Below are 17,818 nucleotides of genomic sequence, written 5' to 3'. Positions count from 1 at the left end.
GCGCGTGAGCGCAGGGGGCAGACAAAGGGCAGAAGGGATTACGGAGGCCCGCCCTGGATAACACGCAGGTGGCTCACAATGTGTCTCGGTCCTTGATTCCTGCTCCTCCGACAACGCTGTGCACACAAACATACACGGACACACATATCCTCAAAGGCTTCACAAGTCGGTACGGGCGGCGGATGTTTACTGGGGGAATCCGAGATGCGGGGATGGGGGAAATCTCCCAAATAACATTCCTCAGCATGAATTTCCAATGTTGCCGTAAAATGCCACTCCGACTGTCTGATGGTGCTCGTGGCGGGGGGCTTGACGTTTATGGATGGTCTTTTTTACCGCTTGTCTCCAGGAGGGAAACGCCACCCCCACCCACCCTCACCCTTCTGAGTAGGTCATGGGACAAAGTGCACATCCATCATGGCTTAGCGGCATGCATTCATAATGTTGGAGGAGGTGGATGTTAGGATTAAGGAAGTGGATGGAGTGGCTTGGGGTCAACATTCGGGTGAAGTCAGCGAGCGAGCTTGGTTCAAGATGAGGAGGGGTTTTTTTTTTTCTACAGGAGGTGGGAGAGTCATGGTGAGTGGATAAGACTGCTTAGAAGCGGTCCAGATATGTAAGAGCATTATGAAAAGAGCATTTTCAAGAGCAAGCTTTCAGTGGATTATGCTCAAAGGAATTTGAATGAACAAGGCTACTGCTACTCCGGCCGGCTTCCTCCCATATATGCATGGCTCCGTGTGTACATAGGTTGACAATAAGACAGAAAATAAATTAAAAACAATGCCAAAGTTGAAAAAGAATAAAAACAACAAAGTCTGTAAAAGACGGACAAAGTTGAATATTGGAGGCCTTTTTTTTGGGGTTGCTCTACTGCACCACCTGTAGTAAATGTGTGTTTTATTAAAGTAACATTTGAAGAAATCGAGCCAACTTCTTTGTATGGTTGCCATGCTACTGGGAGTGCGGTGCACAAAACAAACTACCACTATATCGCAAATGCACGATGCTTGCCTTCGTGTGTCTTCCATCCACTATCACTGAGGCAATACGTGAGTGTGTGTGTGTGTGTGTGTCTGTGTGCACGTGTGCGTCTTTACTGTTTTCGCAGATGGAGCTTTGACATGGTCTGGATAACTGAGATAAATTACTCACACCACGACTCCGCAAATGGGGAAAACAGCGTCTGCACGCACGCGCACATGCACAAGCAGGAATGTCTTTTTTTTTTTTTTTTTTCTCGATGAAGAAACAGCAGGTGGACTTCCACAATTCCTGGTTAAAATGATCCTTCGAACTTTAACTGCCTCCTTGTGGACAGAATGGTCATAGCAGGTCTAGGCACGTGAGAAAATAAATCTCGCAAAAGATAGATTGAATAATTCATCCATAAAGTGAATTAGAAGTGGACAGCACACACACACTCTTATCAAAACACACTTGAAATTGAATTTATTGCACATTTAAAGAAAAAGAAAGTGACACAATACTCACTTCAATCAAATTACAAACAAAATGAAACGCTCACCTTCCTGTGGCGGCCGTGACGTCTGTTTGAACTGCATAGATTAATTGAAAAAAAAAAAAAAAATCAAATTAACATTAAAAGCAACTACATCGCGACATGTTTGAAATCATGGCACACGTTTTCCAATCAGACCTTGGCTTTATTCACACATCCTATTTTTTCCTCTTCAGTGAGTCACAACAAACACAAAAAAATGAAGGGGGGGGGACACACACTGTTGTTGTTCTTGGAACTTTAAGTCAAGCCCAAATTGTGTTGTCTATATGGGTAAAAAAAAAAGACAGAGAAAAATACAGTAGCATCTCATTAAAAGCTCCTCGAATCACATTAGGTAGAAAATATTATACAATAAGCCTCAGTTGGATAAAAGAGTACAGTAATTACTTGATAGTCACAGTCAGACGATACTATTTACATCTTTGACGTTCATTATTTCAACATTTTGTCCAAATACTTGTGGGCTTGCAAATTCACCTCGGGGTGGGTCACCTTTTGCCAATTTTTCAAGTCTGGCGCCATTGATGAAATGTCTTTATGTATACTGTATTGCATATATCTTTTGTTGTTTAAATGATCATTTCTTTGATAACAACACAAATTCATTATTTTGTAATATAGCTCCTCCTTTTTGTAAACAAAACATTAAATGCAGAAAATCCCTTAACGGATGTAACTAATGTCATGAACTCTCTAAAATGTTTCAACAATGCCCTTCTTTTAAATTTGAAAAAATAAAACCTTTTTCAAATGCTACTGTAGGCAGTAGGTTGGCCACCCCTGAAATATAGAAAAGGTCCCCTGTTCAAATGGCACGTTTTTGTACTTGAATAAAAATAAGACTCCAAACATTTTGAGAAAAGCCGCAGATTTCAACAAGGGTGTGTATCCTTTGATATTCACCCTTGAACACAACACTGGGTCTGTTTGTATGAGGACTCTTATTGCTGCTTCTGTCATTGTTATATAGGTTGGCAGCAAACTGATTTGATCTACTGATTAAAAAAAATTCAGTGAGTGACAGCCAACATAAATAAATACATATCTGCCATTATGATACAAAAGCAACGTTTGGAGTGCTTTACTATGTACAGTGCGACGACGACGACAGGGGATGAAATGATACGTCAGTCGACGGCATCCACGTAATCGTTAAACGCAGCGTGGTCAATGTACAGCAGAATTACAAATGCTTAACCGCTTTCCCAATCGATCCCATTTTCTTCCTTTGAACAGAATGACCTCATTTCCATCAAAGCCACACGCTTGCATATTTCCTCCGCAAACTTGGAATAGGAAGCTAACGAACTAAGCGGGGATTTATTCTGAAAGCATATGTCAGCTCCCTCTCAGAGTAAACGGACGGACAGCGCTCGTATTCTTTTGGCACAGATGCAGAGAAATAAATGCTCAAATGACCTTTCGTCAAATTGTTTTCAGAGAGCAGAACCTCCAACTTCAAACAAAGCAAAAAACGAGGGCAACACACATTCTTGGCGAGTGTGGCGGGAGGACTGTCGATGTCAGCAGGTCTAGAGCCACTTCAGCTTTGTCAACAATGAGATGATTAAGTTCAAAAAGTTTGGGGAGAAAGAAAAACAAGAAAGGGAATCGTTACAAATTCCAACTTGAGCTAGTAAAACGGCAGTTTGGGAGGGACACCGAAATGCCTCGCTGGGTTTGGCCTGATTTGAACAACCTGAACAACCATGCTTAATGATTATCACGACTGCGATCATCTCCACGTAAACACCAAGGAGTTTGAAGAACAATAAAGCAGCAGCAGCAGCAGCAGCAGCAGCAGCAGCAGCAGCAGCAGCAGTAGTTCAAAAGTGGAGGGACGCTAAGAGGGCAGCCCACAAAAACGGAAGATGAAATGCATCAGAATTGCTTTCGACACAACAGGAAGGGAGAAGTGTTCTCCAAACTTCTGTCCTATATAAATACGAGGGATTTGGAAACTTCCTCGGGAAAAATAACTTTATAAAATTGAAGGTTAGGGTTGTTGTTTTTTTTCTTTCCAGTTTCCCCACATATGAGCTCAGTTGATTTTTTTTTGCAAGCAAGCTTCAGACATGCCGCTGCTTAAGTTAAGTGAAAAAAATAATTGGAACAACGAAAGGTACGGTGATACATGAAGACTCCCAATTTACTTTGAGGGAAGTTTTACACCCCCCCCCCCCCCCCCAGATAACAAAACTCCCGGTAGCAAATGTTCACCTCATTCTGGAGAAAAGTTGCCCGCTTTTTCAGGGAGCGTAAAATGGGCTCTTGGGCCCAGTGTCTTTTGCGGGAGGGGAAAAGAAGTACAGTAAGTTTCATCAGACCTTCCCTTCCCCCATTGTATTTGGACCCTTTCACATCAGTCTTGCACCTCACTCCTCAAAGTCTCCAGAAAGAAGCTTCTCTAGGTCCATGACAGCACAGAGGCTTCCTCTGAGGTGTTTTGAGTGAATGTGTTTGAGTGTGGCAGTGTGTGTGTACATTTCCGCACACGTGCGCTTCTATAGGTTCTCCCCAGGCTGGTACTGGGGTTCCGTGGAGGTGAAGTAGTCCTCCAGAAAGCCCTGTAGGTATTCAAAGGTGGGCCTTTCTTCGGGGTCCTTCCGCCAGCAGGAGAGCATGAGTTCGTGCAGGGAGCCGGGACACTCGGACGGGCAGGGCATCCGGTAGCCGCGCTCTACCTGGTCCAGGACCTCGCGGTTTACCATGCCTGCAAAGGGAAGTGACCGACCGGTAGTACACCATGGCCTTGGGTTTATTAGTTAGTCATTTTGCAGATGACTAGATACCAAATAGTGTACGTGAAGGCTCGCAATTCTCACGTTCCACGCCTAGTATGTACGTATTTCACGGAAGTACTTTCTGCAACAAAAACTTACTTGGGGCAACTTCAGGATCATCTTAAAAATCTTAAACGCTTTACTTGCATCTCTGGGACACAAAAAAAATGTAACCAACATTTTTTGATCATGATCAGATGAACATTGTGTTCCTTCAGGAGTGCGCATCAAACCAGCAGACTTTGAATTAACCTATACCAAAAAGCACATTTCAGTTTCCGAAAGGTTGCTGACCCAGCTCCAAATACGTAGTACGAGTGTGGCTGTCGGTGTAAGGCTTTACCTGGATAAGGAACTCGGCCTTTGGTGGCCAGCTCTGTCAGCAGCACCCCGAAGGACCACACGTCCGACTTGATAGTGAAACGGCCGTAAAGCGCCGCCTCGGGCGCCGTCCACTTGATGGGGAACTTGGCGCCTGATGAATTACGGGGAGGGGGGAAGAAAACATTCAGCCAACCAAAACATTTGCTACCTGTAAAATTCCAAAGTCGGAAATCTGTAACATTGATTACTAAAAGGACCTAGAAGAGTTCTAGATAGGAACCTCTCGCAAAGCCACAATGTGTGTTCGATGCAATTTCATTAGCCTTGCATTTAATAATCCTCCAGCCGTATCTGATGTCTTACTTTAAATGTACATGGAAAATAATCCCAATTGAAATTGGGCAATGGACTTGCAGTTTTAAGCCAGCCTACAGGAAATGGACAATTGATGGAAAAGGAGTTTGTCCACAAAGCAAAACCAAAGACGGACGCACCCTGCCTGGCAGTGTACTCGTTGTCTTCGATGAGTCTGGCCAGTCCAAAGTCGGCCACCTTGCACACCAGGTTGTCTCCCACCAGGATGTTGGCGGCACGTAGGTCTCTGTGCACGTAGTTCATCCTCTCCACATACGCCATCCCCGCTGCGATCTGGGGAAAGAGAGAGAATGCCGTCCGTCTCACGCCTGGCTCTCGCATTTTGGGATGCGGCCCAACCTGAGCGGCCATGTCCACCAGCTGAGGCAGTCGAAGCATTTTTCCCGCTTCTCCTTTGAGGAAGTCCAGTAGGCTGCCTGCGGGCGGGCAGAGATAAACACAGCCTTTAGAAAGCGGCAGACACTTAGTAAAAGGATCGAATTGAGTCGTACTCATCGGCCCGCTATATTAGACGGAATGTTACTCGAATTGGAACAAGAGGAATTTTGAATGCCCTCGTTTCACGTACTTCTGAATATGTACCTGATGGCCAATGAGTGAAATGTACGTTTTATCTTGCACTATTAGGGTCAAGCGGGTGGCTCTGCTGACGCCTGTCCCGGCCCGACTTTGGTCTCCAGCCAATTTGAGGAAAGTTATATAATCATAAAAAGAGAGAGAGAGAGAGAGAGAGGGGGGAAAAAAATCACCTTGGCTCATGTACTCAGTGACGATGTAGATGGGTTCCTCGGATACCACGGCGTAGAGCTGAACCAACTTCTCATGCCTGAGTTTCTTCATGACTTGCGCTTCCTGCAGGAAGGCCTCTGGTGACATGGTGCCCGGCTTCAGGGTCTTGATGGCCACCCGCGTTGTACCATTCCACGTGCCTGACCAAGAAAAAAAAAAAAAAAAAAAAAGGCTGGGGGTGGTTAGGGTTACGTTTCTTTTTCTTTTTTTTATACAAAAAAATAATTTCCCCAATTTTTTTACAGTGGACGTCGAGTCATTTTTTCCCCAATATTAATATTGGCGGAATAAGAATGAACGAGATGAATCCACCCATTTTGATCCATTTTAGGGCGCAGCCATTTTGACAGGCTACCATTCTCAGCTGCTGACTGGAATTGACATCAAAGTGTCATATTGGGAATGCCACGCAGAAAACAGGTGAGATGTGCTTTAGTTAGAACTTAAGACGTTTAAAAATAGCGCAGCGCATTTCTTACCCATCCAGACCTCTCCGAAGCAGCCCTGGCCGAGTTTAAGGTCAAGCCGGAGGGACTCTCGAGGGATCTCCCAGGCATCGCGAGCCAGTCCCTGGGTCTGGGGCTTAGCCACGGGGCACACATCGGTCAGGGCGTGGCACAGCCCATCAGAGTGCTCTTTAAGACAATGCGAGGCGTCAGCAATGTTGTCACGTTTTTTTTTTTTCTTCTCTCCATCGTCTGGGTACTTACTGCGATAATGGAAGACGAGCTGCTGCAGACTGGTGAACTGCGTGCGGGACGTGATGTAGAAGCCGCCGCTATCCAGCTTCCTGATCTTGTAATGTTTCACATTCAGGCCTTTGGTGTTGTCGTAATCCAGCACCGAAAGACAGTAAGCTCCTAGGAAGAAAAGAAAATGTATAGACAATAAGAATGTGTCAGGCGTCTGCTGGGACAGCTGCTCGGTGGCATTTACCGACAGCTGTGCTGGGGCAACTCCCTCCCTCCCTCCCTCCCCGCTGGCCCCTATAGGAGCCCGAGAATGCGCCATTTGTCCTCGTTTGCGCTTAACTCTGTGATTTATGAGAATGTCACTTGACTCTTTTGCCATGACTTTTGTTAGGGGGGTAACTCGAGATTCACCAATAGTCATTTATTTGCAACAAAGAATGAGTACCTACTTTGCGGTACCCAGAGCATGTTGCATTTGGGAGGAAAGAGTCTTTCCGCATACATATCTCATTCTTTTAAATTCCAAAACTAAATGCTTTGTGACAAAGTGTCTTTTTTTTTTTTTTTAAAGCAAACTAGTCAACTCTCAATGAATAGCACCCTCTTGGTTGTCGTACACTTGCGTTCCACTCAACTGGAAATTGTTCTTATTGCAACATGAAAATGGTTGTTCAGCACAAACACTATTTGTCATTTCAATATCACTAGGCCAATTTGGACAATGCTGCCTCTGTGAGTTCAAAGACAGGCGCCCACCCCAATTCTGGGCTCTGCTCCCACTCGTACAAGCCACTCTAGAAATGTTCAGGCCCTGCCGCTGGTCGTCAGGGTAATAAAAACTAGACTTGCCAATGGTCCAGTACTGAAAATCCGGTAACGGCCCGACTCACCCTTTTGCAGCAGTGGTTGATGGAAACACCTTTTTGAGGCGAGTCATGCATCTTAGTCAGTCTGACGCCATTCACACACCATGCCACAGACACACTTGTCATGGTGGGAATCACATTTGATCTAATGAGATCCCCCGTCCCCTCCCTCTATAGATCATGCTCCCCCTTTCACTCACATGGTGAAGGAGAGAATTTTGCAGCACCCTTGTAGGATGACCTACTTCTGACACTGTGATTCACCCCCCCCCTCAGGCGCTTCCTTCAAAAACAAATTCCCTCACTCACTCACTCACTCACTCACTCACTCACTCACTCACTCACTCACTCACTCACTCACTCACTCACTCACTCACTCACTCACTCACTCACTCACTCACTCACTCACTCACTCACTCACTCACTCACTCACTCACTCACTCACTCACTCACTCACTCACTCACTCACTCACTCACTCACTCACTCGCTCAACCGCCCAGCCAGCCAGCCAGCCAGCCAGCCACCCACTCACTGTATGTCACAGGGAATGAATGCCAAGGCAGTATTTGGGGCCGGAGAACAAAGGCGCGGTGCCTTCAACTGACGTCATTACGAGCTGACGTCCGGTACAAATTGGCTCAATTAACACTTTGGTAGCTTTGCGTCCACAGTGACACACGGCGGGGACGGTCAGACGTCATCACTTCCTACTTTCTCATTATTCAAATGGCCAGCTGGGGCTGAATAGGAAGCTAGCTGGCTTTTTAATTGTGGTTTTCATTAGCAACATTGTATTCACAGAGCTTCATTTTTTTCTTTTCCCCCACGTTTTACGTTGCAGCCTTATTCCACATTGACTCATTTTTCCCCTTGGAATTCTGCACACAATCCCATACAGTCTAATAAGGACGTGCAGTATTGTTTTCAGTAAAGAACATTTGCTCTACTGCTTTTATCATCAATTTAAAAATGCAATTGGCCAAATGCTCCAAAGTCTACGCTCATCTGGTCAATATTGGAATGAGGCTGAAAAATGACCACATGCGAAAAGAAACGATGCACTGTGCATATTTTCCACATGCACTATACCTCCTCCTCCGAGGCTTACATACATTTTTTACAAGCTAGTTAAAATGTACTGCTACTTCCTGACATATTTCATAATAACATTTCCATTGCTCAATTTGCTCAGCAGCGTCTGCTGGCGCCTGAACACTCCATGAAATATCCCTTTAAACAGTCTCACAACGTGCCAAGACGTGGCCAACAACCAGTCGATCGATGTAACTTGTTTGAAAGTGATTAATAGCAATGTGAAAAGGGCAAGTGTCACTTCAATGACCTTTCTTTTCACTTGATTACAACTCTTCAGGCAAAACACTAAAGTGTTTTTTTTTTAATGAATGAAAAAGGTACCCTTTGAATCAAACAACAGAAACATACGAAGAGTATTGAGAAACGTTGAAATGAGATTGGAATTTCAGAAGGCACGGCTACTCTCTATTGGCCCCGAACTTGTCGATTTCCCGCCATTTGCGAGGCCAAAAGGTCAGGGAGAAGCCCGCCGTCGTACCTTTGGTGGTTTCGCTCTCCCTCACCAGGAAGGTTCCTCGTCTATTCTGTAAATTCAAAAGGATCCTTTCCGAGTCTCGCCGAGTTATCCTCCCAAAATACCACCTGCCAAAAGTAGAAAAGCGGGCCAGCCAGCCGCAGAGGTTAGTTGAGTTTGCACTACACCGCGTATTACGTGTGACGTACTCTTCCGCTTGAATGGAGTCGGACGGCGCCACATAGTTGCTGGGGATGTAACCGCTCCCTCCGGTTGTCAAGGAGCGAGCTAACCACCAGTCCCCTTCTCTGTCATGGCAACCGCAGACAAAAAAAACAGAATGAACAGGTAGCTCACAGGGGGCTCCAAATTTCATGACAGTCAGTGTGGATTGAATAGCTTTTAGGTGGCTACAAAGGTCGGGCTGTCGGGAGTTGCAATAAACATTATTTATTATTATTATTTTGAGAGTAAGCTGTGTCATAGCAGAAAAGGGTTATCTAATGAGAAGGAAAGACAAAGCCCGAAGCTTAGCACATGCTGACCCACCGAAAAGAAATGGATTGACTGGAGCCCAATTTGTCGATTCTTTATTGCATGTTAAAAATGACAGCCACCCAAATGCATTTTTTTGCCAGTCAGTACTGCAAACCTTGGGGCTTGATTGGTAAAAAATGTACAATGACTGAGGAGACACTTCATTCTATGTCTTTGTCTCGATACAAACGTGTGTGTGGATCAGCATTAGTGCGGATAAAAAGATAGCAAAAGATTTGTCTTTTATTGCAGTAAGGATACTGACCTGAAGCTGTACTTTTTCCTAGGAGAGCATGAGGCGTGAGAGAGCGAGATAGGGAGAGAGAGAGAGAGAGAGAGAGAAAGAGAGAGATAACAGACACAGCAGACACATCAAAACACAGCAAGGCGAGGCGAGGCGAGGCGAGGCGAGCAGCACTCAGACAGACAGCGGAGGTGGCCAACACAGCAAAGCCGACATACTACGTTACATCATTTGAGTAGAGAAGAAGCGGGGAGCGCCCTGGCGTTGTACATTTTCCAATGGAGCATGCTTGGATTTGTGGATGAACTTGATGTTTTATTTATACACATCATACATTAAAGATTCATTTTGGCTCAGCCCTACTATGTCGTCCCAACCACCAGAAAAAAAAACATGGCAGGAAACTAACTGTGAGAGGAACCCGGTAGAGGTGGAAACAATTATTTTCATTTTTAGGGACTTGTTTTTGGGGCTAACAGCTTATAATGTTGTACTTTATAGAAAAAAGTATCTGTTAGCCCATCTATGGCATTTCATTGATGGCATAACACTTGGTGGGCTTTAAATGCACCAAGTAGAATACTTTTTGTTTTGAGACAAAACATCAACTAGGAGTGACACTAAAAAGCTCCAAGCCTCTTTTTGAATTCACTAGCTGCCAATGAACCGACGACGGGCAGTACCTGGGAAAAATGGAGTCACTCGTATCTCAAGACACCACTGGATTGTCAATACAAATCCAAACGTTCATTTTTGTTAATACGCAAATTGAATTGTCGACATCCTTGCCATTTACAGTTTGGTGCATTTACTGAAACATGCATGGACGCATCTGTTAACATGAAACAAAAAATCTAATCAAACACAATAAGTGGAAGGTGGGTTCTTACGTGTTGTTGACAATTTGCAGCTGGTCGCCTTTCCGAAAGGTCAGATCGGACGCCGTCCGTGACTCATAGTCATAAAGCGCCACAAATGTGGTGACACCTCCTGCAAGAAAGTGCACAGCAATATGTGTTCAAGTTCATTCTATTGTCATCCATAGGCAGAGACTTTAGGTATACATTGAACACTTTGTCATGGTCATTTAATGAGAAATATTGACATGCAGCTTGCAGGTGTGGAAAGGATACATCTATCTTTAATGGGGCACATTCATAGCGTTGTTTTTTTTTTTTTGCAACCCTACACGTGACAAGAGAAACAAAAAGCATGCGAGCTTATAAACTCAGCACATGGCACCACACTAGAATTGTCACTGTTTGATAGTTTCACAATTGATGACTTCATTGATGATTCAAATAATCCGATACAAACTTTATTTATAATATTTTATTGATTTATTTTCAGTTATTCTTGAAACATCCCACACAGCAAGATGACCAGGAGAGGCATCCACTAATCTGCCTGTCCCCGGTTGTTTTATTATGTGCATATTGTCATGGTTTCTGTCAGTGTCTGTGTGCTCGCTCGCTCGCTCGCTCGCCCCTCCCTTCCCCTCAATCTATGTACTCATCACAGTCACCTGGCTGTGGTTACCTGTGGCGTATATAAGTCCTGTCTGCATGTCACCCCTTCTTTCTTGTTGTCGCTAGTTTCTTGTGTCTTCTTGTCCCACGTCTCGGTTAGTTGGGTTTTTGTTTGCCATCCCTATCAGTCCGTCCCGTTGCTATTTGTTAGGCCATTAAGTGATGTTAGTTTGCCGGTTGTGCTGGCTTGTTCCCTTTATCCTCCCTTCAATAAACCAAGCTGGTCCAGCAAGCTGCATTTGGTCGCCCGGCTCCATTCCGATCGGTGACACTGCCCTTTGCTGACTTTGATGGAAAAACGCTCATTATGGGTATGTAGCAGCTTTGAACTACTTCCTTGAAAAGATGTGTCATCCCAACACAAATGCTGACTGACCACCATTATATGTGAGGAGAGTGCAAAAAGATGGAGCAACATTAGTTCAACCATCTGGCTGGCCAGTCTAGACACATTAAGGCTTAATGTCAAGTCTGCAGAGCGCTGAGGAGCAGCCTTTTAACGTCAGAGCTTTCAAGTCTAGTTCACAGCGAAGGTTGGACAGGAGGGATGGGATGGAGGGGCTACTTCCTCCTTCCCTTTTGACGTGACTCAACATTTCTGTTGTCTGGGAAATCGTCTCAAAACGGACATTGATAAGCGCAACATACATTTTCTCTGATGTTTCTTTGTGAGCACAATGTGCAAGCAGGAGCAACCTCACAAACCATTTGGCTGGTTTGAGCTCATTGTTTTTGCCATTGAGATTCCAATGTACGATGGTTAGTTGGTGCAATTGAGAACAAAAATTCATTTGAGCAATGGCCAAGTTACAGATGCAGATGAGCACTTAGTGAAGGTCTGCACGCCGCTGGGTGCCTTCCTCATTAACCGGTTAATTGTTTTATTCTTGTCATTCAATTGCTGGCAAAATTGAGTTTTTATTTTTTTTGTGCAAGACATATTTGCATTCAAAGAACCAATATGTTGATGTGAGTATGGAGCAATATTCGATGTTGTGCAATGTACTAAGTGGAAACCATACCTGCCAAAGGTCCTCTCTGAGGTGACGTGACAGCGCCCGTGTGGTCAACTCCTCCGAAGAGAGACATTTCCGGAGTGTTGGTGGGCGCGTGCTGGTATCCCTGGTATCCCCGCCGGCCCGTGCCCACCGCCGGGCTCCTGTTTGGGGTTTGGGTCTGCTGGGCGGGACCCAGGTGGTGGAAGTGTCCGCTGTCGGAACCCGTCCCGATGGTGCCGTCCACGCTCATGGAGCGCTGGCCCGGTTCCTTGGGCTTGCTCTTGCCCGCCCCCATGTGCAGACCTGGCTGGGATGAGAGCCAGCGATGAGTAACCAGTATGGATGACTCGTCGTCACCGGGGATATCAGTTAGATTGGGTTCGGCTCAGGTTTACATTTTAAAACTGTTGTCACTTCCTCAAGTGAAGCAAACGTTGTAATGATTCCACACACCAACGGAACAAAGCCCAACTAAAACTTCCTTCAACGGGGCGAACGCTTCCCTTTTTGTGCAGCAGTGCTATGTAAATCTCAGTGAGGCCTTCAATGGACTGCCCTATTTAACTTGCAATCGCACTTGCCGTATACTATGCTAAATAAGTCATTTGTAATCAAGCTGTCAAAGCACCGTTGGCAGTACGAAATGAACCCATGAAATGACGTCAGCGCACGCACGACCCAGTCACCGTGACGGAAACATACAGCAGCCTGAAAGTTCAAACATTTCGAGGGACTCTCCATCCTTGTAAAGGCAAACATTTTGACAACGACCGCCTACCCGCCCCGCCGCTCCAGCAAACAGAAGCCTTGGAGGGGCTCCAGGTTCTATCCCAACTGTTTGACAGGCAGAGCAGGACACCTTGACAATGTCAACACACACACACACACAAAGTAGTTTGCGGTCTGTCCAATCAATTTGGATTGGATCAATGCGCATGAAAGAGAAGGAGAGTTGTGCTATGCCGAGCCAAGCTACTCCCGTGCAACTTGGCGGCGGCCTAGATTATGTACATGTGATTCTGTTTGCCAGGAATATTTTGACTTGTTCATCAGCATAATGAGACTGGCAAACTTGCTTCTCTGCGATTGTTTGCTTTGGCTAACGGCATATATGTTGTGTTGTCGCTAGGTTTGCTTTTTTTTTAAGCATCACAACAGATTTGCAGCCACTTTCAACAAGCTGTGTGATACATTTAGGGGAGGGAGGACAACGCTTGTGAAGGAAATCAATGTGGATTCAAGGAAAATGGCTGACATCTTCTCCTTGAAGTCTTTGGAAACATCACTTCCAGGACTGCCACCGATGCTGCAAGGAAGAAGAAAAAAAAAAAGAAAAAAAAAGAAAGAAAGAAAGTCGTGTCAGTTACCTGTGCTGATTCTGATCTAAAGATGAAGGTACGGATTTGAAAGGTACACACAGGAGTAGCCGACATATTATTCCACACGCATTTTAGAGGAAGTTGAGCAGTTTTAGAGAAATCGTCAGCGGTAGGAGGAAATCGTCGCCAAACGTCTGAACGAGGCTTCCTGAGGGAACTTCCATCCCCCCCCCCTTTGTGTCGAAGGCATCGAGAACAGTCCGGGGAGAATGGCGGCGGCATCATCTCGAAAGACAAGTTCAGTGCATCCCCGGAAAGTTGTGACATCGTGCATGGTATACGTGTGTGTACACGTGTGTACATGTGTGTGTTGGCAGCACAAGTGCAAAGCTCCCTGTGGGAAGCTGAAGATGAGTCATTGCGAGACCAGCTATTTCAGGCGGCCTGAAACGGAGACAGTCACACACGCGTGAAAACAGCCTTGTTCCTCCTGTGGATGGAGGCACTCTCAGTTCCAGACAGTGCGCACCGCCGTCAGTGCGTATGAGCAGCTGTTCCCGAGTCCCTGGGAAGCTCTCGCGCTCAACCTCGCTAGCATCTCACATCCTTTTTCCGACACATGGATTGCTGGTTCCCCCCTCCCGAGTCTGAGGAGGCTATTAAAAAAACGGAGAATGAGGAAGTGCCAGTGGCCCTAAAAAAAGAACGTGTAGGTGTTGCCATACAGATGGGGCTCAGTAGGCTTTCTTTAGATTGAACAGGCAGGTATGGCATACCATAAGGCTGATGAAGGCATGTAGGCGTGAGTGAGGTCACGAGAGCTTTAATTCTACTCTCGCCAAGATCTTGTCGCGCTTGGGGGGGGTGAAGGCGTGCTTGTGGTGAATCACGCGGCCACAATATTAAGTCTGCAGAGAGTGATGGGCTGGAATGTGTTCAATGTGTCAACAATCAAAAGCTAGCCGTCCATTTTCTGTATCAGGGTTGCCTATGAGCTGGAATAGTTCTTGGGAGCGGAAGAGCCCACCGAAAACATCTCAGTCTGCATGCATTACATATTGCTGCAAAATCAAGTCGACTTCATATTGGATGTCACCGTTGAATTCAAGATGACCACAAGTACTCACTTTTACAGAAGAGCATCCTATTATTCTGATAAAGTGGCATGTCTCGGAATCGGAATGCTTCAAATAGCCTTCAACTTTGGAAAGTGGATGAAATTGTACATTCCAATGAGTTCTATTTAAATCATAAAAAGCGTTTTTCAAGTATGACAGGCATGCCAGGACGAATTGCGTTTGGCACTGAGTGTTTCAAGTACATACGTCGAATGTTTTAAAATCTCAAATCACCAGGACATGGCTCCGGTTCTCCGACGTGTCAAGGGAATGCAATAACCAATGTAGCGGCTATTAGAATGGCAAAAAAAGTGCAATGTAGCTTGATCTGGTTCAATTGTGCTGTGGACTTCTTTATCCCCCTCATTGAATAATTATTGTATAATCCCGAGTTGAACATTTGGCCGTGACAAATGTGAATGAGTCACAACAGACGGTAACAGTTGCTGCAGTGAGGGAAGGAAGGAAGGAAGGAAGGAAGTCGTCGCTGCCAATGTTTAAGTCCAATGAGAGCATCACAGGCCGGAACGGCTCATCTTTGCATTTGCCCACTATGATTGCAAATGATAAATAAATTGCTATCGTTGGGCCTGACTGTCAACGCATCCGAGTCAAAGAAAGGCCATCGTCTATTTGGGGCCAAAAACAAAACAACGCACATCCAGTCTCCTTTCGTCTGCCAGCCCCGAAGACTTTTTTAAAGTTCTATCTCACAGCCTGTCAAGAGGTGGAAGACAGGCAGAGGATGCTAGCATTTGCCTGATTAAAAAGCACTTCCCTCTCCAAACATCTGCGAGTGCTGGCTGGCTGGCTGGCTGGCTGTGTGCAATGTTTACTAATTCTGCAAAGGAGGTCAGAGGTTGAACGCTAGTTCACTGCGAAGGTGCTGCACTCTTTGTAAATCAACGACGGCATGTTAATTGAGGTGTCAATAGTTGACAGGACTTGTTAAGAAGCAAAGAAGAATAGAATGAATCATGGGGGGGGCTTACAGGCAGTGAAAAGGGTTGCACCAGGTTGTCACATTTCTCATACTACCTGTGAAGGCAGAAAATTGCCAGGTCACTTCGGTGCCCCGCTCTGTCGGCGGCCTTTACGCGTAACGGCGACCCGCAATAAAGAATGCAGTGTAAAGAGAACTAGACAGGTGTCAGCCCGCCCTCACAAGGTGAAAAATCGCCCCGGATTCTGTGCTGATGCCGTCTCTACTCATCAGCCTGATACTAGAAACCAAGATACATTGTATACGTACTTTGAAAACCATTGCTGGTATAGAGGTTATCCATAAATTGCTTTCATTCAAACTGAAAAAAGATCAGATGGCAGCTTATTTACATAGCACTAAATCCTTTTCAAACACGTTAATGACGACGGATGCCGAAGGGCTCAGGTAACAACTGCTCACTCCTAAATTAAGGTTACATTTCTTGATTTGAAAATTTGGCATCCGTGAATTCCAAATTCCTGCCACGGAACATTGTTCACTTGACTTCCTCTTTAAGCAAAGAACACTTTATTATAGCAAAACTAGTTTGACAGTAAACTTCAACAAGGAGTGGCAGAGCTGGAAGCTGCTTTTTTTTTTTTTTTTCTTCCCAAGAAATGTTTACTATGTGTCACAATCAAATAAAATTATCCAACAATTTCTCATAGCATGAAAAGTCGAATATCTCAAGGCACCATTGCATATCTTTTGTCATCATTTTGAGGACACAGCTCATGAATTTGTGGTGAAAATCAAACAATACATTGATCACGGGGGCGGGGGGTCTGACATTTTTCTTTTGATATGATCATTGTTTGTTCACTACTTTTCAAGAAGCATTGTGGGATAAATAGAGGACACTGATAACGAGCAGAATCAAATCAATCGGCTTTACATGAATGTTTGGGAAGTGCAGTTGTTGGCGATGGCTGGCTGGCTGGCTGGCGGCTGGCGGCTGGGGTGCGCGCTGCCAGCCGGAGTAGCAGCTGTCAAAATGACAGGGGGTGAAAATAAAATAAAAATAAAAACAGAATAATATTACATACGGGCAAAGCATTCCGCAACATGTAAGAGAAACGGCTTCAATGACTCTAAAAAAGGAGTGAAAATGTTGCTGATCAGGCTGATTCGCCTATAGATGAGTCGAAACAGGTGCTGCTCCATTTTGAATTTCAATGGATTGTTGCCTTTCCCCCCCCTCTGGTTTCCCCCGTGATGGGTTTCTTTTTGTTGTTCCTTTTGCCTTCGGCTAGTAATAAACGAGGGAGCCTGGGCAAGCTTGATATTTTGCCCGATGCGCGTCGCTTTTGTTGTGTGCAAGGCTCGGAGGGGAGAGGGGGTGCACGATGCACGACAACAAACCCTCGCTTGACTTGAATGGAACCGGGCGAGTGAATGGACGCTCTCACCACGTTTGTGGGGAGGGAAAAAAAAAGAAATACGCAGTGGCTGGCTTTTTCAATAAGAATTGAGAATGGTCCAAATGAGACAAATCGACTCACCTTTTTCCTTGAGATAAAGCCCAACACAGATCAGAGACGGGTTAATAAATCCTCTCGCTCGTCTTCATAAGTGCACGTTGCTGTGGAAACGCTGGTGAATCCCATTTAGCGAATTTCGATACAATCAGATGGAGGAGGAGGAGGAGGGAGGAGGAGGATGAGAAGAGGAAGCGGAGGTCATGGCGGGGGGTGCATCTTCTTCTCTCAGTACACGCCGATTGTCAGTGAGTAGGCCGGTGGTCCGTTGGACAAAGCTGCCTCCTCTACTACGTACTACGGCGAGGAGCGCTAGCGGCGCGGCGCGGCGCGTCCGTGTGTCGACGCGCTAGGAGGAGGAGGAGGAGGCAGGCTGGATGACTGACTGGAGTGCGGAGCAGACATGTCATTCGTTCGACCTGTGTTGGGATAGTGCTCGACATACATGCAAACATACATACCCTTTGGAATTGAAGCCTAAAATTCAACATCACTTGACATTTTACACATGCATTTGGGAGTAGGTTTGTCTTTTGCCGCTTGATACATTTGAGATCCATCGATACCGCGGCTCCTTTCTGGTAGTAATTGATGAGCGATATGCAATCATAAACAATTGTATAAACAACTCCATTGAACCTACAAATACGTATGCTGCGCAATGGCGCAGAGTGCACAAATGCAAGAAGACCCAATTTTCACGCAC

General features: G+C 45.5%; 1 protein-coding gene across 9 annotated transcripts; it reads right to left on the bottom strand.

The window, feature by feature from the left end:
- Window positions 1-1,646: 1,646 nt before the first annotated feature.
- Window positions 1,647-17,440, bottom strand: LOC133161901 (proto-oncogene tyrosine-protein kinase Src-like). 9 transcript variants are annotated; one of them, XM_061290627.1, is made up of 13 exons: window positions 17,137-17,440; window positions 13,468-13,518; window positions 12,237-12,519; window positions 10,576-10,675; window positions 9,707-9,724; window positions 8,929-9,212; window positions 6,507-6,656; window positions 6,276-6,431; window positions 5,757-5,936; window positions 5,347-5,423; window positions 5,127-5,280; window positions 4,652-4,783; window positions 1,647-4,238 (listed from the first exon to the last, which is right to left on the bottom strand). In XM_061290627.1, exons 3-13 carry the CDS (start codon window positions 12,505-12,507, stop codon window positions 4,030-4,032), a joined length of 1,731 nt encoding a protein of 576 aa, XP_061146611.1. In that variant the 5' UTR covers window positions 12,508-12,519; window positions 13,468-13,518; window positions 17,137-17,440; the 3' UTR covers window positions 1,647-4,029. The 9 variants fall into 9 exon arrangements, with proteins under 9 accessions (XP_061146611.1, XP_061146607.1, XP_061146610.1 ...); XM_061290623.1 differs by lacking the exons at window positions 13,468-13,518; window positions 17,137-17,440 and adding an exon at window positions 13,580-14,065 and having other exon boundaries at window positions 8,929-9,032; window positions 9,114-9,212; XM_061290626.1 differs by lacking the exon at window positions 13,468-13,518 and having other exon boundaries at window positions 12,237-12,515.
- Between the last annotated feature and the right edge of the window lie 378 nt (window positions 17,441-17,818).

This window comes from Syngnathus typhle, linkage group LG11 (assembly GCF_033458585.1).
Source record: "Syngnathus typhle isolate RoL2023-S1 ecotype Sweden linkage group LG11, RoL_Styp_1.0, whole genome shotgun sequence".
In the NCBI taxonomy this organism is placed as follows: Eukaryota; Metazoa; Chordata; class Actinopteri; order Syngnathiformes; family Syngnathidae; genus Syngnathus; species Syngnathus typhle.
Note: the sequence above shows the minus strand (reverse complement) of the source record. Positions and strands in the feature narration are given on the sequence as shown.

What these genes read in the sequence shown, in the direction of transcription:
- LOC133161901 (XM_061290619.1), bottom strand. Translation starts at nt 13,894, where the DNA reads ATGTACACACGTGTACACACACGTATACCATGCACGATGTCACAACTT. An exon ending in TCAGAGAGGACCTTTGGCAG is followed by an intron (nt 10,676 to 12,236) that starts GTATGGTTTCCA and finishes ACTTTCTTGCAG; the next exon opens with GAGGTGTCACCACATTTGTG. An exon ending in AGGCCGAGTTCCTTATCCAG is followed by an intron (nt 4,239 to 4,651) that starts GTAAAGCCTTAC and finishes TTCCCTTTGCAG; the next exon opens with GCATGGTAAACCGCGAGGTC.